Below are 26722 nucleotides of genomic sequence, written 5' to 3'. Positions count from 1 at the left end.
TCTTTAAAAGTTATCTACTCAAATTAGCCTGACAATCTGCAGTCAACTCTTGATCTCCTGTACTTGTAGTTTTAGAGTAGATTTATTTTAGATTTTTAGTTTAGACTGTTTAGTAGTTATATAATAGTGTTCACCTTTTTAGAGAGGTAGAGAGAAAATAATGATTTGAAATGATTTTATTTGAACCAGCTCCAAAAGAAGAAGTGCAGCAGTAAACATGCACACCAAAACCTCACACACACACACACACACACACACAAGTAATATATTAAACAAAATGCTATGTTCATTGGCAAATTTTGTCTTAAAACATGTTTAACTGTTGCTTTTGATCCTGTTTGTTATGATTGTTTGATATTTGAGGGTTATTTTAGAGCTGAGGATGGATGTTGAGCTAAACACACAAAACCTAATTTCACAAGAGAGCCAATCAGCAACGTCATTCTCATATGAGAAGTGGTGAAGGAGAAGAAAAAACTAAAATGCACTTAGTTTTTTTTCAATTGTTTACACGCAATTTTGAAAACCAGGTTCTTTTTTTCAAAATATAATCACAATTATAAAAACACCACACTCAATTTGCATAATTCCTAGATTGTTTGCAAAAATGACACACTTCAGTCAAAACATATACACATATTTGTGAAAATGCTATTACACTATTGCACTAGACACTATTGCAGCCAGTTTCACACTGCTGTGATAACACATTTGTAAAAAAAACAAAATTTAGCAAATAGCATGTGCTAGACATTGTTATGTAAGGGATAATTTAGATGACAAAAAAATAGTGACAAACCCACAACATTCTTCATGATTAGTTTGAGATATAGGGAGAATATACACAAATAGGCCTACTATAAACTTACCAAGCACTGCACAACACTGATGCTGCAGACTGAATATTTCAAGTATTTATTTCAATACTTACAGTATGTCTTACCATAATCAGTTACAGTAATCAACCAACAATGAAATCAACGAAACAAATAAAATCTGTAAACAAATAAACATTACTGCATGAAGTACATACACTTTGACTCTGGAAAAAAAACTACTGTAAAAGCAACAAGATTTCATCCACATCACAGGCTCCAAGTCCTTCTCCTCTTCCTCTACCTCCTTCATCTCCTCTTTGAGCTCCCCCTCTCATTCTCACTCTTCTTCTAGCTCCTTCCATTTATGTTGAAGACCGGTGAACTCACCTGCTGCCTTTTATAGTACACCTGAGTACTGCGTTTTCAAATTAGCACATGTGTACTTCCACACCTGGTGGATGTGTTTATCCAATTCGTTCCTTATCCTTATCTGTGTCTAAGGTGTGAAAATGTGTGTAGAGTTTTACAAATCACTGTGTGTAATGTTTTGCTCATTGGAGTAGAATTTCGCAAATTGTGTGAAAATGTTTTTATATAATATAAAATATTTCATAGGTTTACATTTTGTCTAAATAACATTTTTAACTGCTATTTTTCATATCTTATAGGACAGTATAATTGCTTACACGTTTTGTTCTATTTTAGGGACTGTAAACAAATTATTTTGGTGGAAGGGAGGCTAAATCTTATGTCTGGTGGTGATGTCAACTTTGACGGGTCTCACCTCGGTTTAGTTAAGTTTCAGTGTTTCACAGAGGAAAATCAAATGACAAAAGATAAAACAAAAAGGTGCGTTTGTTTGAACTCTGTAGCTCCATCTGCTCCGAGTGGAGCTGCTATCTGACTACAGCTGCAGATAGTTAAGAAAAATCAATCTTTTGAAAGCAATCAGACAAGTTATGATCAATCAAAATCAATCAGCATAAAGAATTTATTTTCATTAACATAACTCTCACTCAATGTTTATGCTTATCATATGTATTATCCGTACCAGTTTGACAGTTTGTGTTGATTTGCTCGAAACAAACAAACTAACTTCCTGTCCTTCGGACTGTGTCAGGATGTGTTTTGAGGCAGATTCATAAAGCCCAGGATAAAGGTAAGGCGTGGATAAGTTGAAATGGGGGCCGACAACGCCATCTAGGTTTGACTGAGGCCTAGGACCTCTTAAAACTACCAACTTTCAAATTTGAGATAAAAGATTAACAGGTCCTTTATGTCGGGGGAGAGCAGTTAAAACCAGTGGTATTTAAAACAGTGAGTACAAACTGGTAGAGGGATAACAGATTTATTTAAAGAGGAATAAAACAACTAAAGTTCCTCCTTAAATGAAATTAAAAGCAATAAGCACAACCAACTAAAACCAAGCTAAAATAATGCAGCAGAACAGGAGTGGGAGGTTAAATGACAGTCCACGGGATCCGCTGGCGACCACCTTCTTCTCGCCTGGCTCCTCTCCTCGGACAAAGCCTGCAGAGGAGAACTTAGGGCCAGTCAAACGTCCTTTAAACTACCACAGCTTTGTACACTACACACTACAACAAACAGCTGTCTTAAAGAGATTTACGCAGAAGGGAGAAGTTTCACCTTCTCCCACTGTAGCCGCTAGCAGTCGGTGTTTACGTTTTCCTCGGTGTATTCTCAGGCCTCCCGGTCTCTGTGTCTCTGTCTGTCTGCCTGCCTGCCTGCCTGCCTGCCTGCCTGCCTGCCTGCCTGCCTGCCTGTCTGCTTCGTTCTGTCCGCCCCATTGTGCCGTTGTGGTCTCTGTGTCCTCCGTCGTGCGCCCCTCTCCTCTCTCCTTTTTATATCTAAAACAGTCAATCCATTCTCTGGTCCCCAGGTGCAAATCCTTAATCCTAATTAGGCTACATGTCCGATGGCGGAAGTAAAACCAACGTTTAAAAACACACACACGACATTTCAAAATAAAAGCATACAATAACATAAGGTAAAAACACATCAAATACTAAAAACACAGCAAATCCAAAGTAAAAGCATGCTTAAATAAAATCAACTTCCGCCCCGTGACATAAACTCAAACTTTGACTTTGTATGTAATCGTGCTGTCTCTAAAACTGACCTCCCATTCTGTCTGAACACAGTAATGTTTCCATGTGTTTCATTATTGTTGACTGAATCACTTTTTCTTAAAAAGAAATTGATCATAAAAAAGGAAACTACCTAATAAACTACTTCATTTTAAATGAATGAATGCCATCTTACAGAGGAGAAACACAGAGAAACCTGGAAGGCACAGCTCAACAGTCTAACAGCATTTTCTAAACTACAGTTTATGAATACATCTTGTTTTTAATTTATTTTTTTATTTTGACATTACATGTGGACATTTTATTCTATTATAATGTTTCCATGTCTTTCATTATTGTTGACTGAATCACTTCATTGCTTTTTGAGTTGTTTTTATTCTCTGGGGAACATTAAATCAGAGTCAGACTGTGAGATTATTTTAATGTTTGAAATCTGAAAGAATCCAGATCTCTGTTGTTTTAAACTGTTACCCCTCAGTCACAGACTGGTTGAACTGGGCAGCTCCCAGTATGACTGTGGGGATCTATGTATGATTTATGGAAATGTGAAACAAATCAGACTGCAACATCTTACAGGAAGTACAGATAGTAACTATTGATTGTTCATCTTTTTAACAGCACTGCAGGATGGAAACATTGGTCTCATCAATGCAGAAATCATCAAGAGTACAGGAACTGAAGGAGGAAACATCACAGTTAGATGCTCCTTCACTTTCTCTGGAAAGAGGAGAATCTTCTGTAAGGACGAATGTAAAGATGGAGACATTCTCATTGACACAGAAGAGGACACAGCTCAGAGAGGCAGATACAGCATTGAAGATAAAAATTCAATAATGTCTGCTACAGTTCTGTATGTGATCATCACAAACCTGACTCAGTCTGACTCAGGATGGTACACATGTGGTTTCAACAGATCGTTCTTCCCATCATCATACCAGGAGATTAAGATCCGAGTTACAGATGGTGAGTTTCTACTGAGAGTCATGTTATTAACTGTTCACTGACAGCTGCTGATGTTTCAAATAACTCAACATGTTTAGTCTAACAGTTGTATTTAGAGCTGCATATTTTCATCATTGTGAACTCTGATAAATGCTCCTTTAACAGTTGATGTGTAAAATATGTGATGAACTCAGACGGTCCCACACTGCAGCTGATTGGAATCTTGTTGCACCAAACCCATTGATGACCTTCTGCATTTAGCTGTGGGATTAAAACACATGGATGTTAGCACAGAGTTCTCTGCAGGGAGCATCTGATCATCACCACTTCTTTGGATCTCTACAATCACTATCTGACTGTTTGATTGTGTTTTTAATGTTTCACAGCTCCAACCTCTCCTCTCAGACCTTCTTCACCATCAGTCCCATCAGCCTCCACACTGATGACATCACAGCGTTTAAGCTCCACACCTTCATCAGCCTCCACACTGATGACATCACAGAGTTTAAGCTCCACACCTTCATCAGCCTCCACACTGATGACATCACAGACATCAGCAGCAAGTTCAGGTACATTTACAACAATAGTGGGACAAAGAGGCTGGGGGGTTGAGGTGGTGTGTGCTATGTGGTGTGTAAAACTGTGCAGCTCTCTTTTTGCTGTAATATATGTGTGTGTAGCAGTGTTGCAGTCAAGACCACCTTAGTCTCGCTTTGCCAGACCTTCCTCCACAGCGCTGTAGAGGAAGGTCTGGCTAGTCCACACAGCACTCCGGGATGGGAGAAAAACGGGCTCTGGTTTATTGGCATTTCTTATAACCAATCACAATCGTCTTGGGCAGTGCTAAGCACTGCATGGAGCTGCAAAATAGCATCGGGAAATAATTTGTTTTTAGTGGAACATGTGTACGTTCAAAAGTTGTTTTAGTCGTGCAACAGAAAACTCAGATTGGACAGACAGTCTAGCTAGCTGTCTGGATTTACCCTGCAGAGATCTGAGGAGCAGTTAACCATAGTCCTCAGAAACCATTAGAACGCCAACACAAAGAAAGAGGAAGGCTGCTCTTCACCGGAGCAGTCCCAGAAGTGGACAGCGTGGATATAGACTAAGACCAACTAAACTGAGACCAAGTCAACACCGAGACCAGAGTGTAGAAAGGGTTAACAGTAACAAGTCAAGTTAGTGGTTTCATTTGAAGCAGGAAGTTTTACATCCAATTACAGTAATACACAGACCATTTAGCAACATCCCCTGGGTCTGGAAATAAAGTCCTGAATCCTCTTTAGCAGAGACGGAGACAAGACTAATATGCAGTTGATACCAAGACGGGACCTTCAGAAAGTGGTCTTGGTCTTGGTACTACAACACTGGAGTGGAGTTTATATTATTAATCAGTGTTGTTGCCATGGTGATGTTTACCAGACAGCGTCAGGCTATTTCATTTATGGGGGTTAATAATACTTGTTGCAGCCATGATTTACGGTCGGTCGGTCGGTCTCTCTCTCTCTCTGTTTCTCTCTCTCTCTCTCTCTCTCTCTGTGCTTTTTTTTTTTTCTTTTTTTCTTTCCGGTTTGTCTGTGTGTGTCCCTGTGGTGGTGGTGGTGGTGCTGGCTGCTGTTCTGCTGTTCTTCTACAAAAAGAGGACTAAGCACTCTGATGGTTAGTTATCTTTCAACATTATCTGCACCGTTTTAATAATTACTCATTCAATATAGAGATAAATACTTTGTTTGTTCCTCAGGTTCAAACCAGAGAGGAAAAACAGACATCACCAGGACTGAGGTGACTTTCTCTAACTCATCTATCTTTGTTAACGCTCACAGGTAGCTTTTAATATGGCTGTTGATGCACTGAGAGAAGGAAAGGAAACACAGCAGTTCAATCGCACAATATGTAAAACATGTTCTGTAAAACTACAATCCAAAATGTTAAAGTATGTGCTTGTTCCACCAACAGTAATATTGTTTTCTTGAGGTTCAGGGTGGAAAGATGTGAATATTTAGCATCTTTAATAAGTAGCCAAGGCTGAAGAAGTGACTTTTTATGTTGTATTTTATGTGTGGAGAAACTAAGAGTCTCGTCATGCTATCAATGAAGTGATTAAATGAGCACTTAGCACCGCCAAAGACGATAGTTATTGGTTTAAAGAAATGCCAATAAACCAGAGCATCTCCCATCCCAGAATGCTGTGTGGACCTAGCCAGACCCTCCTACACAGTGCTGTGGAAGAACGTCTGGCAATGCGAGACTAACACCACAGTGACATTATTATCAGCACACAGTTGTTTCTTATACACATCCAGCAGTTATGGAGCAACATGATAATTTTTTTGGAGACATGTTTCTGTCCACCTGAATAAAACAAACAGCAGACAGAACAACTGGTGAACATAGAGAACCAGATTAAGAACCAAATGTGTTTTTTAGGAGTTGTTTAAGCTGAAAACAGAGCCAAAATCAGAGTGAATATTAAACTTGAAGCTTATTCCACTGCTAAAAACATCCGATATTAGATAATAGTTGCTCTTTCACAGGGGAAAGAAGTATGAAAGTGTCAACAGAAACCTATCAAACCACAGCGGCATAGTCTACTTCTCTCTTTACTCAGTACATTCCAAACATTCATTACCTACTAACCACTACCCCTGACCCAAACACTCATTGTTCCTCCAAAATGCAGATAAATACACAGCTTCTGTTTCCCTCTCATGTACAAATGTTAAATGTTGACAGCTTCTGCTTTCACATCACACAATTTCATATTCAGTTGCTGTTACTGTATTGTGATTGTATTTTTGTGTTCAGATTGACCTCTATGAGAACTGCCCTCCACTCTCCACCCGTGCAGACACCACCTACCAGAGTCTGGATCCAGCCTCCAGGGATCTGGACCGCATCTACTCTACTCTCTCTTAGGTACAACACCAATGATGATGACCTGAGAAGGTTCGGAGCTTAGCCCGGACCCATTTAAATAAACTTAATGCAATGCAAAACAGCGATTGGCTTGCCCAGCTTGTTAATAGCCAGTGCATGTTGATTGTAGCTGGCCACTTTGTAGATGTTAGTTAGGCACCAACATTTGGTGTGGTGACTTATGATGCGGGGGGCCTGGGGTCCTCCCCCAGAAAATTTTTATAATATTTCTACCTTTATCTGAATAAATTTATGCTGGTCTTTATGTAAAGAGGGGACATAGGGGACAATTAAAAATATGAAACCATAATGGAATATTTTGCAGTAAGGCTCTTAGACATTCTGTATTGCTTTCAACTATTTATTCTCCTTTGGATCGTCTTTTCTAATTATATCTGAGTCAGCACACATGTAGCCTAGGCATCATTTACTCTTCCCTCCTCTTGTGCGTCTTTTGTTGGGGAAGTAACCTCCTTAAATGTGCATATGACAATTATTCACCTCAATGATACATTCATTAATTTTAATGAATTAATAAACTACTGGACTGTAATATTTCAGATGTGTTTGTGCAAGACTTCTCCTCTTTACTATGAAAATTTCATATTTTGAAACTGCCGCTGAAAACGGGCGAATCCCAACAAAGCTGGAAGTTGACGTCAACCTCCCAAAAACCGGAACCTTTGTCAGCCCATGGGTGTATTAAGAGAACGGTCACGCCCCAACATTTACATAGGCTACACAACTGACCTGAGATCAGGTAGTCTTCTGAATCTAGGTCGTGCAGATCTCAGAAAATGTATACATTGTTCATATGCTATTTTACCATTAAATTCACTTCTGAGACTTTTTTATGCGAGAAATCAACTACTTAGAGGTCAAATATGGGCCGTTTTACGAAAATTGATGTCTAATTGCAAATTTTGTCCGACTGTGTGTCGGACTTCAGAGGCTGGTGCTGCCTGTGTTGCTGCCTCGCCGCCTGGCCTGCCTTCCTCCACAGACCCCGGTTTGCTGTGAGCTCGATTGAGCTCCGGCACGGCTGCTGCAGCCCACAGCACCTCATACCCGCGCAAAGTCACCGTTTGGGCTATTGGACTACTACCAAACAAATATTCATTAACTTGAAATTGGACACCGTTGTTAGCTTTATAAAACATTTAGTTAGATGTTGTATAAGTGGCGTGACGAAATTCAAACTTTAAATATACTCGAATTACGACCAAAAATGAAGCTAACTAGCCGCAATCTGTACACATAGGATTGCAGGGACAGTCGCAGCTAACGAAACCCTTACAGCTCACAAATATTCATTAACTTGAAATCGGACACCGTTGTTAACTTTATAAAACATATAGTTAGATGTTGTATAAGTGGCGTGACGAAATTCAAACTGTAAATATACTCGAATTACGACCAAAAATGAAGCTAACTAGCCGCAATCTGTACACATAGGATTGAAGGGACAGTCGCAGCTAACGAAACCCTTACAGCTCACAAATAATCATTAACTTGAAAACGGACACCGTTGTTAGCTTTATAAAACATATAGTTAGATGTTGTATAAGTGGTGTGACGAAATTCAAACTGTAAATATACTCAAATTACGACCAAAAATGAAGCTAACTAGCCGCAATCTGTACACATAGGATTGCAGGGACAGTCGCAGCTAACGAAACCCGTACAGCTCACAAATATTCATTAACTTGAAATCGGACACCGTTGTTAGCTTTATAAAACATATAGTTAGATGTTGTATAAGTGGCGTGACAAAATTCCAACTGTAAATATACTCGAATTACGACCAAAAATGAAGCTAACTAGCCGCAATCTGTACACATAGGATTGCAGGGACAGTCGCAGCTAACGAAACCCTTACAGCTCACAAATATTCATTAACTTGAAATCGGACACCGTTGTTAGCTTTATAAAACATATAGTTATATGTTGTATAGCTAAGTGGCGTGACATGTGTGTAACATGTGGTAAGAGATTGCTGGTGTAACAAGCTCGCTGACCGCGCTCTCACACACGGTCCATTTAGCTATCAGGAAGAGAGGAGATGCAGGCCCTGAAGCTTTGTCAGGGCAGCGGCGTTTGGTAGCTAGTCCATTAGCCCAAACGGTGACTTTGCACGGGTATGAGGTGCTGTGGGCTGCAGCAGCCGTGCCGGAGCTCAATCGAGCTCACTGCAAGCCGGGGTCTGTGGAGGAAGGCAGGCCGGGCGGCGAGGCAGCAACACAGGCAGCTGAACTCCGACACACAGTTTTACCAAATTTGCAATTAGCCATCCATTTTCGTAAAACGGCCCATATTTGAGCTTTATATAGTTGATTTCCGCATAAAAAAGTCTCAGAAGTGAATTTGGTAAGGAAACATTGCAGTGTCTGGAATATGAGATTCTGCGGTGTACTTAATGTCTGTGTATTGGGGATTCGCTCAACCAATCAGCACACGACCTCTAATGTTGTGTATGGCGATGCCGCTCAACCAATCAGCGCTCTCTATGTGTGTGTACGGGGTAAGGCTCAACCAAGCAGCGCGCACCTCATCTAAATATTCATGACCATACCATATTTGGAAGAAAAGCTCTTGTTACAAATAGGGCCAAAACACAGGGATGCATAAGGGCCAATAAAATATCAACCAGGCCATTTTCAGCCCAACTAATGTTACATACCCCATTAGGAAACCATAAGGAACAGTGTGAAATACCCTATATAATCATTCTATCACCCCTTTAAAGAAAAAGATGTAAAACATCAGCCTGTGCTGTGTTAAAAAGAATAATTGACATTTCCCTATTTCCCTTCATTCTTCTGCATCAGTCTGCCTTATACTGTTATACTGTTATAGTCATTAAAGATGAACTATTATGTTTTCCATTTTTCATAACTATAGTGTCATAATGTTGGTCTTTAAAGAATGAGGTAAATGTATTTGAGAGGAATCCCAGTGAGCTAAAACGTAACACTTAGCCCTCCTTCTATGATTGGTCATCTGCTGCAGGCAGGAACTACTTGAGTGTTGTTGTTTTTTTTAAGCTACTGCGGTGTTAACATTGTCCCATGTAGCTACATGCTAACAGTGTAAAAGATGTCATCTTGGTGGCCAATGCTGGTAGTTTCTCCTCAATTTCAGGTCACATCACTGCTGGAACATGACCGGTTGTGTCGTATTGTGTCGTATAAAAAGTTGACCTTTTGTAAAAAAAGAAGAAGCTGGCAGCACTTTGGTTCCAAAAAGCGTCCGAGAGCATCTTTTGTTGCTATAACAACAGCTACTGCTACAGTATAGTAGAGCGCTATGTGGAATGGTGCTAATGCTAACATTAGATAAAACAAAGTGATGGAGCAAGCTGGAGAAAGAGAGGGGTAAAGAGAAAAAAAAAAAAAAAAAAAAAAAAAAAAAGAGAAAAAAAGAGAGAGAGAGAGAGAGATGCTAAGGTTGGATAAAACCTTATTTCTTAATCTACAGTGGGTCAGTTCAACTTCGCAGCAGAAGGGAAACAGTTCCTCACGAGTAAACTCTGTTATAACACATCTAGTATTAACATGTTGTGTTATCATGTTGGTTTCTGTGGGTAAACAGGATGTGATGAGGGGTGATAGTCATACTTTGTTCTTTTACTCTGAAAAACAGTAGAAATACACTGTTAGAATCTTGATACTGCATTAACATTTTAATGCAAGTATTATAATCAAAATGTAAATAAAGTACCAAAAGTGAAAGTTCTCACTATGCAGAATGGCCCATTTCAAAATAATGCTGATTATAATATTATAATTATTGATACATTCATGTGTTTCTCACTGTATTAAGGCTGGGAAAGGTGGAGCTCATTTTAAATACTTTACAAACTGCTGGGTATTAGTTAACTTTTCATTTATTATTAATCTAATTCACTTTGGACCTGTGCCTGTTGTTCTGCTGTACTTGTTTTCTAAGCACCCCAATGCCCTGCAGTTATTAATGTTGTATTATAACTGTAAAAGAGGAAATAGTTCTGCTGCTTCCCCCTGACCAGGGCTGGACTGGCCATCTGGCATACCGGGCATTTTCCCGGTGGGCCGACGCACTTTTGGGCCGAATCGCAGATATAAATAGGCCTCTTTTTTTTTGGGCCGTGCCAGCCAATAAAGAACTCTCAGCGGCCCATTGGTTAATTTTCTTTATTGGCACTGGCCTGACCCAATCAAATCCAGGAACCCCCTTCCCCACTCCGGGGAAATGTACGAATCCCACTATGGCCAGGCCTCCCGGCCCTGAGACACGAGCTGTAATAGTTATGCTGGAAGTTTAGTATTCACGTTTAAATGGACAAACGACCACCAAAGTCCAAGGGAGGTGCAGAGAAATGACAGGAGAAAAAGATTAAGAATCTACAGGCGGATTCCTCAAAATGTGACGACATTTCTGACATGTTCGGGCCTGTAGTAGCTGCTTCAACACCAGCATTACCTGAAGCCGAGGAGGAGGAGAGGTGGCTGGCTATACAGAGAAGCAGAAACAGCATCATGACAGGGAAGAAGCCGAGGAGGAGGAGAGTGACCATGACAGGGCCATGGGAGCGAGTGAGGAAAAGATGGAAGAGAGAGTAGATGACGATGTGGTAAGGAGTAGGCAAATTAACTGTCAGGAAGGGAGGGAGGCTGTGTGTGTGTGTGTGTGTGTGTGTGTGTGTGTGTGTGTGTGTGTGTGTGTGTGTGTGTGTGTGTGTGTGTGTGTGTGTGTGTGTGTGTGTGTGTGTGTGTGTGTGTGTGTGTTGGCCTCACGTCATAACAACAACAAGCAGTTTGGCTGTAACATTAAAGTTAGTGGCTGTCAGGTAACCTAACTGCTTAAGCTTACATTGAAAATGCTAGCGGGTAGCCTGTTGGGTTAGCTGAAAAGTCTGTGTGATTTACAAAATTGCTTAATTAGCTCTTTTCCAGGGCATATACTACTCTCAGCTTTATTGTAGCCTTTGGGAAGGGGATGGTTATTGTATTTAGCAGAATACTACTCATATCATAGAATGCACGCATATTTTAAGAGGACTGTCTGCAAGGAATGTGTCTGACCAATCACGGTGGGTGTGGGCTGCTTGGGCCTAAAGTGCCAGGACCCATTTTTTGTCCCAGTCCAGCCCTGCCCCTGACTACAGTTTGTTTTAGCTTCACATCACAGGAAACTCCAGATCTAAACCTATAGAGGTTCACAGAGAGAAAGGAAGGGAGGAAAGAGGAAGGAAGGTGATCAACTCACCAGAACAGGCTCTGACTTTATCTTTTCTTTTAATAATGAGATGAGATACCACTCATTGATTTTCTGTGAGGCTCAACAAACTTGTAACCATTCCAACACTTTGGTTTAAAAAGAAATTGATCACAAAAAAGGAAACTACCTAATAAACTACTTCATTTTAAATGAATGAATGCCATCTTACAGAGGAGAAACACAGAGAAACCTGGAAGGCACAGCTAAACAGTTTAACAGCATTTTCTAAACTACAGTTTATGAATACATGTTGGTTTTAATTCCTTTTTTTATTTTGACATTGCATGTTGACATTTTATTCTATTATAATGTTTCCATGTGTTTCATTATTGTTGACTGAATCACTTCATTGCTTTTTGAGTTGTTTTTATTCTCTGGGGAACATTAAATCAGAGTCAGACTGTGAGATTATTTTAATGCTTGAAATCTGAAAGAATCCAGATCTCTGTTGTTTTAAACTGTTACCCCTCAGTCACAGACTGGTTGAACTGGGCAGCTCCCAGTATGACTGTGGGGATCTATGTAGGATTTATGGAAATGTGAAACAAATCCAGAGGGGTATAAAGTACTAGAGACCCATACTTGAGTAAAAGTACAAGTCCTCTATCAAAAAAAGTGACTTGAGTAGAAGTTGAAGTGCTCTTTAAGCACCCCACTTAAGTGGAAGTACTAAAGTATTCAACATTTTTTGTGTTTAAGTATTGCAAGTAGTTTATTTTAAAATGTACTACTTAAGTACTGAAAGTTAAAGTAAAAAGTATTGTGTTATGTAGTTATTAAAAAAAAGCAGTCAAATTTTGAATATCATATTGTTGGAGTTCAACTTTTTACTTGGTATTAAGGCAGTCACAAGCTGTACATTGCTGGATATGAAGGAAGTTTCTGAAATAAACCCCCAAAAATACATTAATGTCACAGCTGCTATAATTACTATTATCTGATATAACAGTGGGTTATTAATCACGTATTAACAAATACTGAAATAAAATGTGTGATGTACAGTGGAAAGTTAGCAGGCTAGCAAAATACAGATAAACTAGCAGCTTCACATCCCAGGGTCAAACATCCAGATAAACTAGCAGCTTCACATCCCAGGGTCAAACATCCAGATAAACTAGCAGCTTCACATCCCAGGGTCAAACATCCAGATAAACTAGCAGCTTCACATCCCAGGGTCAAACATCCAGATAAACTAGCAGCTTCACATCCCAGGGTCAAACATCCAGATAAACTAGCAGCTTCACATCCCAGGGTCAAACATCCAGATAAACTAGCACAGGGGTCTCAAACTCGCGGCCCGCGGGCCAATTGCGGCCCGTGAGACGATAGTTTGTGGCCCCCGCCTTAATATGAAAGTTTAATGTTAGTGCGGCACGCAAGTTTGATATGTATGGTAGCCTACTTTACAGTGTTGTGTGCGGAGCTGAACGAACCTACCAATCACGGTGGGGTATATGGCTCTCGGGGGCGGGACATCGGCCGGGCTTGACGCAAGCAGAGAAACATTCATCAATGAGTGAAAGTTACAGCCGCGTTGCCATGGAGTGTTTTCTTCCGTGCCTGGCTGGCTGCCTCGTTTCTATAGACCCTTTGCAAACACGTGACCACGACCACGTGACGACGCCATGAAGGACGGCAGAATCACCGGAAGCACAAGCTAAATAGTGTATTAGACAAGCGGAAAGTTTCATTAGTTTCAAATAAATAACACTAAATATAATGTAATAATAATAATAATACTATCTTCTTCTTCATGGCTTCTTCAGACATTGTTTAAATTCACCTACCCTGGTCCCTGTCTCGATCCTGCCGGTAGCTAGCTTGCCCCGCTAGCCATTAGCCGTTAGCTGGCGTCCGGTGAGTGTAGTCAGCCAGGCTTCTGTGATAATCATCCCAATAACAATCCATGGAGCGGTGGTGGTGTGGCTATGTCTTCCAGTTACTGAAGGCTAGCTTTAGCTTGCGCTTGGAGCAGCAAGTTCATCTGCCTGTTGCCCCTCTGTCTGTCTCGTTCTTTCCAACTCTTGTGAGGCTAGTTCTTCGACTGTATACTCGGATTCGAATACATAAGGACGACCATATAACTCAAAAGGCTCTTCCCTGTGTTGTATATCTGCTATATTCTCCATAGTTACGTTTCTCCAAGCTTCTTCCCTTGTAAACAAATCTGCTCTTCACACACTACGCTCCGATCGGCACACTACTGTTTACCTTTTCTTGCTACAACTAGCAGCTACTACCGCACTACTGTTTTTTTTTTTAGGGGGGAATACACTTCAATACGTGACATGACCTGTCCTCTGGAGGACATAGCCACACCACCGTGGATTGTTATTGGGATGATTATCACAGAAGCCTGTCTGAATACACTCACAGGAGGGCAGCTAGCAGCTAACGGCTATCAGCTAGCAGGGCACTAGCTACAGGCACGCAGGCTACCGTTGTTCACTGGCTGAGCCGATGCAACTCTGTAATGGATGCCTGAACGCATCCCAGCTCTGGGAAATAATTCATCACACGTTAATCCATGCAGTAAATAATGGAGTGTCTATGATCACCATTAACCACACATAATGTAACATCTAGCCATCGTCTTATCTGTGATTATATTCGCTGTTGACCGGTGGATATTTCGACAGCTAGCTGGTCGGCTAACCGGGGTAGGAGCTCCGCAGACCCGCATTTAATTCAGTTGTTTGGCCTTTTTGAAGCTAGTTTCCGTGCCATGTCATCTTTAATTTAACCAATATTTTTTGTATGCGTGTCAGGTTAAATGATCAAGGGAACGGCTTACTTTTTGGGATATGTAGGTCAGTGAATAACGGATGATAGTTATGTGGGACCTGTTAGCAGCAACAGCTGGTTAGCACGGCAGCTAGCTGGGTGAGGAAGTTCTATTATTATTATTTATCAGTCATTTAAAACAGAAAGGCAATACATACACATGCTTGTGTTGGTGAGGATTACTCTGCAGATTGTGTATGTGACTCGTGAGAACAAGAGCAGTGAACCATACACAGTATATAGCTAAGCAGCGAACACCTTCTCGTTTGACTTGCCGTCCGTCTACAGAATAGCTCTTCCGCCGTCCGTCATGGCGTTCATAATTCGCGGGAGTATAGTGTGACGTCACGTGCAAAGGGTCTATTGGGCACATGTGGACATTCGTCCCAGCGCGCTGCGTTCACTTCACTTTTTTTAAGTTGCTGCCCAGCGGGACATTATACGTGTATATATATATATATATATATATATATATATATATATATATATATATATAGATATCAACAGGGGTTAAATTGGGCTGGGGCTCTCCGGGGCTCCCCGGCACATAAGCCTGCTCGTTTGTCCGGATGTGCCTGCTTGCAGTCTAAATATGTCACAAAATTTTTTATGAAAGTGAAGCTTTTGAAAACATGATATTTGAATGATGAGGATACATGAATAAATGAAAATTCTTTGAAATGGCATGTCTATTTTGTCTCGGCGGAGCTGAGATGAGAACAATCAGAACACGGCAACAACCCGCCCAGAACTGCAGACATTTCACCACCGCGGGTCAACTACATAACGCCAAAGTGTCTCCGTCGGTAGGATTAACAGATAAAATGCCTTCTCCTAAAGCTAAAAACCCCGTTCGCAGCGGCCGAAGCCCGGTGCTCGGAAGCTCCAACGGCCGCTACGAGTTCTTGTCGCTGACCATGCCACAATTGCACCTGACTGCAGTACGCAGATCGGGGTTGGGCCAAATGTGGGCTTACTCGACCAAGCCGTGGAACCGGTCCTCGCTGTTGCATCTCCACCAGCGGTAGGGCTCCGAGCCGGCCACTCGGTGCCGTGTGTGTGTGTGTGTGTGTGTGTGTGTGTGTGTGTGTGTGTGTGTGTGTGTGTGTGTGTGTGTGTGTGTGTGTGTGTGTGTTAGTAAAGCGAGACAATGGGAGAAGAAGTTTGTGTGAGGTGGACCTGATCACCACAGACCCAAATCTTCTCAGCTGTTGCTACTGTCATACAGTAATGTAAATGCTAAATGCCCTAATACCTGTTGATACTACAACAATGCAGAGTATAGGCAGTTTTGCACATATCATGTAAGACTCAATTTCTCCCTTTCTTTGCACAAAACTCTCCAGAAAGTGCCATTTAACAGTTTATTTTTCATTTTTTTTTCCCCCCCCGGACCCCTCTACAAAGAGCCCCCACATAACAAATCCCAATTTAACTTCTGTTATATATATATATATATATATATATATATATATATATATATATATATATATATATATATATATATATACACACACACACACGTCAATGGCAATTAGAGATTTAATATGAGGTCTCTCTTGACAAAATAAATCAAAGTGATGCGTACGCTGCAGGATAAAAGAATAAAAATAATACAAATAAAGAGATTTGAGAAGACAAAGCTTTTCTTGTGGAAAACCTGATGCGGCCCAGCCTCACCCAGACTCTGCCTCCAGCGGCCCCCAGGTAAATTGAGTTTGAGACCCCTGAAACTAGCAGCTTCACATCACAGGGTCAAATGGTTAACATTCAGGACTCATTGCAGACTCAAACAACTCAGGAATAGATTACTCTGCTGCAACAATAGCTAAATAGAAAGAGTACAAACTTACATCGTCTTTGACTTCTGAACGGGCAACCATAATGAAAAGAAACACGACGTGATCTCAGGGATTTCTCAGGTAACTTACATAATTATCGTACGTAACTAACATAGCCCTAACTAAGCACACTGTAACCTCCACAGTCTCCGTAGCGTGAAGCATTCACAACAGTAACAAGTAACTATGCAGCACATAAAAAATGTATCGGAGTAAAAGTATTAAACTCATCAAAAATAAGTACTCAAGTAAAAGTAGAAGTAGGAGAAAAAAATAATACTCCAGTAGCGTACAGATACAGCCTTTTAGTACTTAATTACAGTAGTGAAGTAGTTCTACTTAGTTACTATACAACTCTGGTGTTATGCAACTCTAAGCCGGCCTTCTATGATTGGTCATCTGCTCCAAGTAGGCAGGACTGCAGTGTGTTTCTTTAAATGAAAAAAAGACAAAATGGCTAAAAATATTTAAAAAGATGTAGCTTTTTTTTTAGTGTAGACAGAAATATCTAACTATAAATAGTTGATGTGTGATGTCTTTGAAGGAGGGACTCTATCATTTAGAGAAGTGAACAGTTCCTGGTTTACCAGTGAAGAAGAAAGAGAGGCAGCGTTAAACCATCAGATCCTCCAACATGAACGTCTGTCACTCTCTGATCTGCTTCTTCTTCCTCAGTGAGTAAACTCAGCTTCTAGTTCTATCATTCTGTATCTTTTTACTGCATTCTGTTTCTTTATCTTCTTTCTTTATCTACAGTCGCTCAGTTCAACTTTGCAGAAGACGGGAAACAGTTTCTCATGAGTAAACTCTGTTACAACACATCTTGTATTAGCCCAACATCATGTTGGTTTCTGTGGTTAAACAGGATGTGATGAGATCTTTTACTCTGAAAAACCGTAAAAATACATGGTGAAAATAATTTAGTATTATCATCAAAATGTACTTAAGGTACCAAAAGTAAAAGTTCCCACTATGCAGAATGGCCCATTTCAGAATAATGCAGATTATAATATTATAATTATTGATGCATTCATGTGTTTATCATTTTAATATCACAGCTGGAAAAGGTGGAGCTCAATTTAAATACTTTACATACTGCTGGGTATTAGTTAACTTTTTATTTATTATTAATCTAATTCACATTTGACCTGTGCCTGTTGTTGTGCTGTACTTGTTTTCTGACCATTTATTAATGTTGTATTATAACTGTAACAGAGGAAATAGTTCTGCTGCTTCCCCCTGACTACAGTTTGTTGTAGCTTCACATCACAGGAAACTCCAGATCTAAACCTATAGAGGTTCACAGAGAGAAAGGAAGGGAGGAAAGAGGAAGGAAGGTGATCAACTCACCAGTACAGGCTCGGACTTTATCTTTTCTTTTAATAATGAGATGAGATGCCAAAGGAAACTACCTAATAAACTACTTTATTTTAAATGAATGAATGCCGTCTTACAGAGGAAAACACAGAGAAACCTGGGAGGCACAGCTAAACAGTCTAACAGCATTTTTAAAAACTACAGTTTATGAATAAACTCATGAATGAAAAAATCTTGTTTTGAATTGTTTTTTATTTTGACATTGCATGTGGACATTTTATTCTATTATAATGTTTCCATGTGTTTCATTATTGTTGACTGAATCACTTCATTGCTTTTTGAGTTGTTTTTATTCTCTGGGGAACATTAAATCAGAGTCAGACTGTGAGATTATTTTAATGCTTGAAATCTGAAAGAATCCAGATCTCTGTTGTTTTAAACTGTTACCCCTCAGTCACAGACTGGTTGAACTGGGCAGCTCCCAGTATGACTGTGGGGATCTATGTATGATTTATGGAAATGTGAAACAAATCAGACTGCAACATCTTACAGGAAGTACAGATACTAACTATTGATTGTTCATCTTTTCAACAGCACTGCAGGATGGAAACATTGGTCTCATCAATGCAGAAATCTTCGAGAGTACAGGAAGTGAAGGAGGAAACATCACAGTTGGATGCTCCTTCACTTCCTCTGGAAAGAGGAGAATCTTCTGTAAGGACAAATGTAAAAAAAGAGACATTCTAATTAACACAAAAGAGGACACAACTGTAGGCAGATACAGCATTGAATATAAAACAACACGTTCTGGTACCATTTTTTATGTGAGCATCAGAAACCTGACTCAGTCTGACTCAGGACGGTACTGGTGTGGTATCAAAAGATCTTTCCCATTCTCATCATCATACCAGGAGATTGAGATCCGAGTTACAGATGGTGAGTTTCTACTGAGAGTCATGTTATTAACTGTTCACTGACAGCTGCTGATGTTTCAAATAACTCAACATGTTTAGTCTAACAGTTGTATTTAGAGCTGCATATTTTCATCATTGTGAACTCTGATAAATGCTCCTTTAACAGTTGATGTGTTTGATTGTGTTTTTAATGTTTCACAGCTCCAACCTCTCCTCTCAGACCTTCTTCACCATCAGTCCCATCAGCCCCCACACTGATGACATCACAGAGTTTAAGCTCCACACCTTCATCAGCCTCCACACTGATGACATCACAGAGTTTAAGCTCCACACCTTCATCAGCCTCCCCTGAAGCCAGAGAGCAGCCTCAACAGAAACACACAAGAGCTCTGCTGTATGTGGGTCTGACTCTGGTCCTCTTCTTCATCATGTTATCAGTAGCTTTGCTGATTTTCTGCAGGAAGAGGGCCAGGAAACCCAAAGGTGAGACTACAGGAAACACACACACACACACACACACACACACACACACACACACACACACACACACACACACACATACACAAATGTCACTCGCTATATCAGTGAAGATATTTCAAACACATTTGAAAAAAGCAGCTCTTAGGGCATTCATATTGTGCATTTGAGGCCTGGGCGACGTGGTAACAACGGGGACGGGGTCTCCTAGGCTGCATTGCAATGATTGGCTACAGTCCCCTGAAGTGCTCATACTCCGGTTCAGGAGACGTTTCTAAAGAGTAGACTAATCTACAACAACAGAGAAACAGAAGAGAGGAGGTCCATTCTTGGAGACGCTTTAACCTCAATCAGTATGAACGACCAGAGGTTCATGGGGACCGTCCACACCGTCCAGACCGCAAAAAGCATGAAACAATTTCAACAATTTAAATTTCATATATAGAAACTTTAATGTCTGCCCAGAATGTTTGGAAAGCTCCTTTTTAAAATGAAGTCACAAAAGTTTTTTTTAAAGTCATCTGTTTATTCTAATCCTCTGAACTGCATGTTTTTCAGAACCTCCTCTGGAAACTGAGTACTCTAATGTCACAGAGGTGAGTTTGGGTTCATCTGGACATCTCAGCATCATTAGTGTTTGAGAAACCAGCTGATATTAATACAAAGCCCTGTTCTCTTCCTGCAGGCCAACCGAGTGTATGAGGAGATCAGAGAGGACAGACAGAGCACATCTCCTCCTGTAGAAGTGTCTACAGTTTACACTTACGCCAAATACACCAAACCAGATGGAGCGGAAACCACAGAGGAGTACAGCTTAGTCACTGCACCCACTTCTCAGAAGAAAGTAAGTCAAAAGTCTGGTAGGGTTTTAGGTTTTAGTAAACCCCTTCAGGCTGCAGCTGATAGGTACTAGTTTTTATTTACACAGCTGTTTCTCTATCCCTAGCACCTACCTATCTTTGGTGATCATGAGTCATGTAATAATGTCCATTTGCCTTTTTATGTTTGGATGCAGGCTTTGAGACGTGGCCTGAGACAAATGTTATTGTACAGCAAAGGACTTTTTTTTTTTGATGCAGTGTCAGAATAAAGAGAAGATTGTGGACGAAACTAGGGTTTTAAATGAGCTTAATGTTTTCAAAATTAAAAGGAAATCTAGTTCTTTACTCAGAGAATGTTAAGATAAATCAATATAGTTGGAGGAGGACTTCCATCTGTCTATTTTGTTCATCAAGAGAGAAAAGCAACCTATTGAGGAACAGGAACCAGGCCAGTTTGTGATCATACTGTACTGTATCTAAAGCCATTGAGGAAGAGGGAGTGTGAACAGAGAGAGAGGGAGGAAAAGGTGTGGCTGATACAGATATTCATGTTAAACAATAGATTCAGAGATCAAACCCTGTGAACAGTTTACATGAAGCAGCTCACGCTGAAATGATGCTCTTGTGAAGAAACAGGCGAGTAAAGTCAGGTGATAAAGTTTGATCTTTGTGTTTTCTTGCAGACTGAAGACGACTGGAGTGACCTCACCTACTCTGAGCTGGATCTTCCCAACGGTACAGCTGCCTCGCTGCACAGCGCCCCCTGTGGTGACCCAGATAACGTGGTCTACTCTGTTCCTCGGCTAGAAGCCAGCTCGGCCGGCAGCCACGCCCAAGACGCTTCACCTCCTCTGTACTCTACTGTTACTTTACATCAGCTGTAGCTTCCAACGCTGTTTGTCACACTCTCTCAGGAGCCAACAGGGGACACAGAGTGCTTTGAATGAGTCACATTCACTCAAAGTAATCTGTTTTTATCGTTATTGGGTAAATTTTGTTTTTTTTATTTTTTTTTTTTTTGAAGATGAAATATTTTTTATTAGCTCTATGTGTTTATTGCTTTTGCACAAGTATATGTTCTTATAATAGTTATGCATTATATAATTGTATACTATATTTATTCTGTACTTTTCAAACTGTAGTTAATGTGTTTAGGTGCTGAATCCAATCATCATGAGAACAATGGCCTGTACAATTTTAAGTTCCTGATCTTCTGATACCAAATAGGACTATTTGGTATCAAAAGATCAGGAACTTAAATTTTTTGTTCATGAATATGTAACATACATACTCATGAACTTTGTATGACTTGAACATTGGTAGTTTTCTGGCAGTCACCATTATTGTTGCATCAGTGAGACTCATTAAAATAATCTTTGCAATCCAAAAGGTTGAACTAAATCATATTATACAATAATTAAGATAATCTAATCTCTTGGCTCTAGCAGACAAGAAGCAGCTAGCCACCTGTAAGGTCACCCACCTGTCACTCAACTCAGCCACACCCTAACAATGCTGAACTTTGAAACTGTGATAGGCAGTATTTTTTGGGCATTATTGGGCAAATATTCCATATATCCATTCCAATATTCCAATCATCTTTCAGTATATTGTAATTCAAGTGCTCTGACAGAAAACTAGACTTCTGCACCTCCTCTAGAAAATCTAGCCTGTGACGGGAGACTTTGGATTCATGTCTCAGCCCCCCCAGGTTTCTGCTTGGTAAACACTGAAGGGGCCGCTGATTTCTTCATCTCACCGTTACCTGAAATAACAACATGGATTTTTAATGCAGGTCTGTTTTCAGTCTGAACGCTCGCTAAGGCTTCAACACTTGAATTATGAGAGGACATTTAGGGATTACACTGTACCAATTGTTACTGCAGAGTTTCTATAGACACAAAGCTGTAACAACTTTTTAAATTATAATAAATTATATTTTTCTTGTTGCATAAAGTATCAATTTTGTACAGGAAAATAAAAACGAAAAAAATTAGCCGCCATTTAGTTTTTATTTCAATTTAAACACAATGCCTAAACGGATTTTTGAAAAAAGTTGATCATTTGAAGCTGGTTAAACTGGTAGATAAAAAATAGAATGAACATAGAAGACTCAATATAAGACTCAAATGTGTTAACAAGGTAGAGATTTTATAGTCATACATTGATTTTACAAAAATATGACTTCCCACTTAAAGATACAACCAAGTCTAGTTTTAATGTTAAATCAGACATAAACTCACAGATTAAAGAAAAGACTTAATAAAGAATAGAGTGGAGGAGAGTAGAGGGGGGTGTGATGTGTTTGGAGGAGGGACTCCATCATTTAGAGAAGTGAACAGTTCCTGGTTTACCAGTGAAGAAGAAAGAGAGGCAGCGTTAAACCATCAGATCCTCCAACATGAACGTCTGTCAGTCTCTGATCTGCTTCTTCTTCCTCAGTGAGTAAACTCAGCTTCTACTCTCTCTTAATTATGTCATTTTTATTTATTATTTCTTTATCTACAGTGGGTCAGTTCAACTTTGCAGCAGAAGGGAACCAGTTTCTTATTGATGGACTGTGTTTCATCACATCTTGTCTCAGTCTAACAACATGTTGGTTTCTGGTCAAACAGGATGTTCAGAGTTGGTATGAGTCTCTTTAAAATGGAGTTCTTTAAAAGTTATCTACTCAAATTAGCCTGACAATCTGCAGTCAACTCTTGATCTCCTGTACTTGTAGTTTTAGAGTAGATTTATATTGTTTAGACTGTTTAGTAGTTATATAATAGTGTTCACCTTTTTAGAGAGGTAGAGAGAAAATAATTATTTGAAATGATTTTATGTGAACCAGCTCCAAAAGGAGTGCAGCACTAAACATGCACACCAAAACCTCACACACACACACACACACATACACACACACACACACACACACACACACACACACACACACACACACACACACACAGGCACGCACACAGACACACACCACACGCACACACACACAAGCACACACACAGACACACACACACAAACACACACACAAACACACACACAAACACACATAATATGATATTAAAGGGGTGATAGAATGATTATATAGGGTATTTCACACTGTTCCGTAAGGTCTCCTAATCGGGATATTAACATTGGTTTGGCTGAATATTGCTCAAATGCTATTTTTATGGGTCCTTAACTCTCCTGTGAATATAGCCCTAATTGTAACAAGAGCTTTTCTTCCAAATATGGTATGCTCATGAATATCTAGATGAGCTGTGCTGATTGGTTTGAGGAACCACTACAAGAAACAAATTCCAGACTAGACAGCAGGTCTCATATTTCAGAGACTGCAAAGTTATACATTGTTTGTCTACTATTTCGTTATTAAATTCACTTCTGAGACTTTTTCATGCAGAAATCAACTATATAAAGCTCAAATATGGGCCGTTTTACAAAAATGTATGGCTAATTGCAAATTTGGTAAGACGTGTCGGACTTTAGGAGCTCCACACAGTCTGACGAGAGAGCGGTAACCTCCATACCCAGTGAAAGTCACCGTTTCTCGGTTACTGGACGCATCGGGTCCTGGGGCCGCCAGCATAATTAAAGTATATTTACAGTTTGACTTTCTTCAAGTCACTTATAAAACAGCTACCCCAAGGTCTTATAAAGCTAACAATGGTGTCCAATTTAAATTTAAGGCATTTTTTGTGAACATGAGGGGTCTCTTTAGGAGGAGCTGCTAGCTAGACTATGTGTCCCATTTAATCCTATGGGAAAAGATCGTTGCTACACTTTCGGCATAACTGTCACATATTTACAGTTAGAATTTCAGCACGACATGTATATCACAGCTACTCCTAAATTCTTAACAAAGCTGTCCGGATTTCAATTTTACAGTTTTTTCCGATTGCAAAACGACAGTGGGGAAAACTGGAGTCACATGTGCAAAACTCAAACTACAGTCTGCACTACCAACAGTCACCTGAGCTAAACAGTTCACTCTTCACCTGCAAAACTCATTCAAAGCAACACAACTCTTAACACACGTCTCAAAACAGGCTCAGTGCAGCCAAACACTATGCACAGTCCTCAGTGAGATAACACACACTGTCACTCAGAACACACTGAGGGTAAAAACACTAGCGCCAAACACCAATACAGAAATTACAAACTTTTTCATCTTTACAGTTTGAACAATTTGAGTGACTTGACACTATTCAACAGTTTATTTAAGGAAAAAAATATAGATTGTATAGCCTACCACTTTTTACATAAGGTAAAACAAGAAGGAATGAAAATCAGCAGTTTTCTTCAATAAAGTATTTTGTCTCTAGTAATTCATGGAATTACTGGGAAAAAAACTAAAGGTACATACTTACAGTTTTTCGATTGCTAAAACGACAGTGGGCACAACTGGAGTCACATGTGCAAAACTCTAACTACAGTCTGCACTACCTACAGTCACATTGAGCTAAACAGTTCACATCACCTGCAAAACTCATTCAAAGCAACACAACTCTTAACATACGTCTCAAACAGTATGCACAGGCCTCAACTGAGATAACAATAACACTGTCACTCAGAACACACTGAGGGTAAAAACACTAGCATCACACACCAAATACAGAAATTACAAACTTTTCTCATCTTTACAGTTTGAACAATTTAGAGGACTTGACACTACTCAACAGTTTATTTTTAAGGAAAAAACATAGATTGTATAGCATGCCAAGTATTACATAAATTAAGCGAAGCGAATGAAAATCCATTCAGTTTCTTCAATAAAGTATTTTGCTCCTCTAGTAATTTATGGAATTTACTGGGGGAAAAAACTAAAGGTACATAACAGTAACAGTACCAATAGCGGATCTAATCCTGCCTCTCTCCAGCAACATGTGGCGAAGTTTTCTTCCATCACATTGGATGTCTGCATCATCTCTAAATTAATTACTGTAATGTGGGTGTTTCTATTGCTTTCACCTCCATTACTTTCTGAAAAACAAGTAAGACACTGTTTTACTCATTGTAAAGATATAGTGTTTTCACTTTTTTATAGCTCGTGCACATAACCTCAGACATCTTACCTCGGACATATTGGTATCTTTGCTCTTTTACCCGTTTCTCTCAAACAGTACAGTGTAGAATTGTTTCATTCTTATTTCGTGTTTGTATACAAAAAAAGACTTTCTGAGCTTTCTCTGTATAAATACCATATATGTTCACTAACTAGTCTAAACAAGACACCCGCTTAGGCTTCAGCTAAAATTGCAATCAGCAGTGTTTGATAGGCACCAGACTGAAATCTATTCTGTATGAATGTGTGGTTTACAGTTCTGACAGCAGTGTGTTAGCATTTGAACAAAGTGCGTGTAAATCTATGTGTTGTGCATTACGAGCTGTAAGGAAAGTTTGATAGGGTGTGTAGAGTTTTGAAAACTGTGTTCAAGCAATGAAAAATGAACTAGAGTTTGGTCCACATGAACTGCTGCGCCGCGCAGACTGTAGTTAGAGTTTTGTACATGTGACTCCAGTTGTGCCCGCTTGTCAGCTTAGCATCCAAAAAAAACTGTAATGCATTTTTGTGAATTTTAGGAGGTTTTCTTAGGAGGAGCCGCTAGCTAGCTCTCATTGATAGAGCTCCATACAGCTCACCGTGGACAAGAGGCTTTATTTCCCAGATTTTTGTTTTAAATAACTCCAACACATATCCATTTATAAGATTAACTGGAACCTGTGGTAAGAGATTGCGGGTGTAACAAGCGCTCGGCTGACCGGCTCCCTCACTCCACACCGACCATTTAGCAGGATGAGGGGAGCTGCAGGCCCTGGAGCTCTGTCAGCGGCGCGGCGTTTGGTAGTCCACTAACCCAGAATAGGTGTGACTTTGGCGCCGGTATCGGAGGAGCACCGTGGCTGCCAGTCGGATGGACAGCCCTATCTACCTCACAACAGGCCGGATAGCCATCAATTTTCATAAAATGGTCCATATTTGACCTCTACATAGTTGATTTCTCACATATAACAGGCCCGGTTCTTTTCATATCTTATACGACAGTACGATTTCTTACATGTTTTTGTCCAGCTATTTTGTAGGGACTGTAAACAAATTATTTTCGGTGGGAGGGAGGCTGAATCTTTATATTCCTAAAAAAGCCCTTTGCAGCCTTTTCAGTGTTTTCTTTGGAAAAGTTCATTACCCCTCTCAATATTTTATAAAAACAATATATTTACGGCAAACAGTAAAAAATGCAGCTACTCTCCATTTTGGATAAAGAGATGGTAAATGGTTTGGCATGTTACCGGTGACGGGCTCTGTTGCGGGCTGATGGACTTTTAGCACCTCAATATATATTTTTATCAGCAATAAATGAGAAAAATATAATCATGGATGAGTAAAAGATCCACCACACCCTCCCCCTGCTCTCCTAAATAATATAGACTACACTCCCAAAGCAGAAATGAACATATAATATAATTATTTTTCCTTAATGTAACTCTCACTCAATAATTTTTATGCTTATCATCATATGTATCATTTGG

The 26722-nt window shown here is 39.9% G+C and overlaps 1 protein-coding gene and 2 long non-coding RNA genes across 3 annotated transcripts in view; 2 read left to right on the top strand and 1 right to left on the bottom strand.

Annotated features, from left to right (window-relative positions):
- Positions 1-21081, top strand: part of LOC120558624 (mucin-5AC-like) — a 31953-nt gene extending 10872 nt beyond the window's left edge. The window contains exons 2-7 of the mRNA XM_039799689.1: positions 3545-3889; positions 4255-4411; positions 19162-19382; positions 19935-19972; positions 20062-20220; positions 20881-21081. Of these exons, the coding sequence (XP_039655623.1) occupies positions 3545-3889; positions 4255-4411; positions 19162-19382; positions 19935-19972; positions 20062-20220; positions 20881-21081 (1121 nt within the window). The remainder of the gene's footprint in view (positions 1-3544; positions 3890-4254; positions 4412-19161; positions 19383-19934; positions 19973-20061; positions 20221-20880) is intronic.
- Positions 900-2867, bottom strand: LOC120558807. The gene is made up of 2 exons (XR_005639191.1): positions 2466-2867; positions 900-2348 (listed from the first exon to the last, which is right to left on the bottom strand). It is a non-coding gene; the product is annotated as an uncharacterized LOC120558807 (long non-coding RNA).
- Positions 5451-18653, top strand: LOC120558813. The gene is made up of 4 exons (XR_005639200.1): positions 5451-5527; positions 5610-5650; positions 6674-6784; positions 18580-18653. It is a non-coding gene; the product is annotated as an uncharacterized LOC120558813 (long non-coding RNA).
- Positions 21082-26722: the final 5641 nt, after the last annotated feature.

The sequence above is a fragment of the Perca fluviatilis genome, chromosome 5, assembly GCF_010015445.1.
Source record: "Perca fluviatilis chromosome 5, GENO_Pfluv_1.0, whole genome shotgun sequence".
Taxonomy (NCBI): Eukaryota; Metazoa; Chordata; class Actinopteri; order Perciformes; family Percidae; genus Perca; species Perca fluviatilis.
The sequence above is the reverse complement of the archived record's forward strand: the minus strand, read 5'-3'. Positions and strand labels throughout refer to the sequence as shown.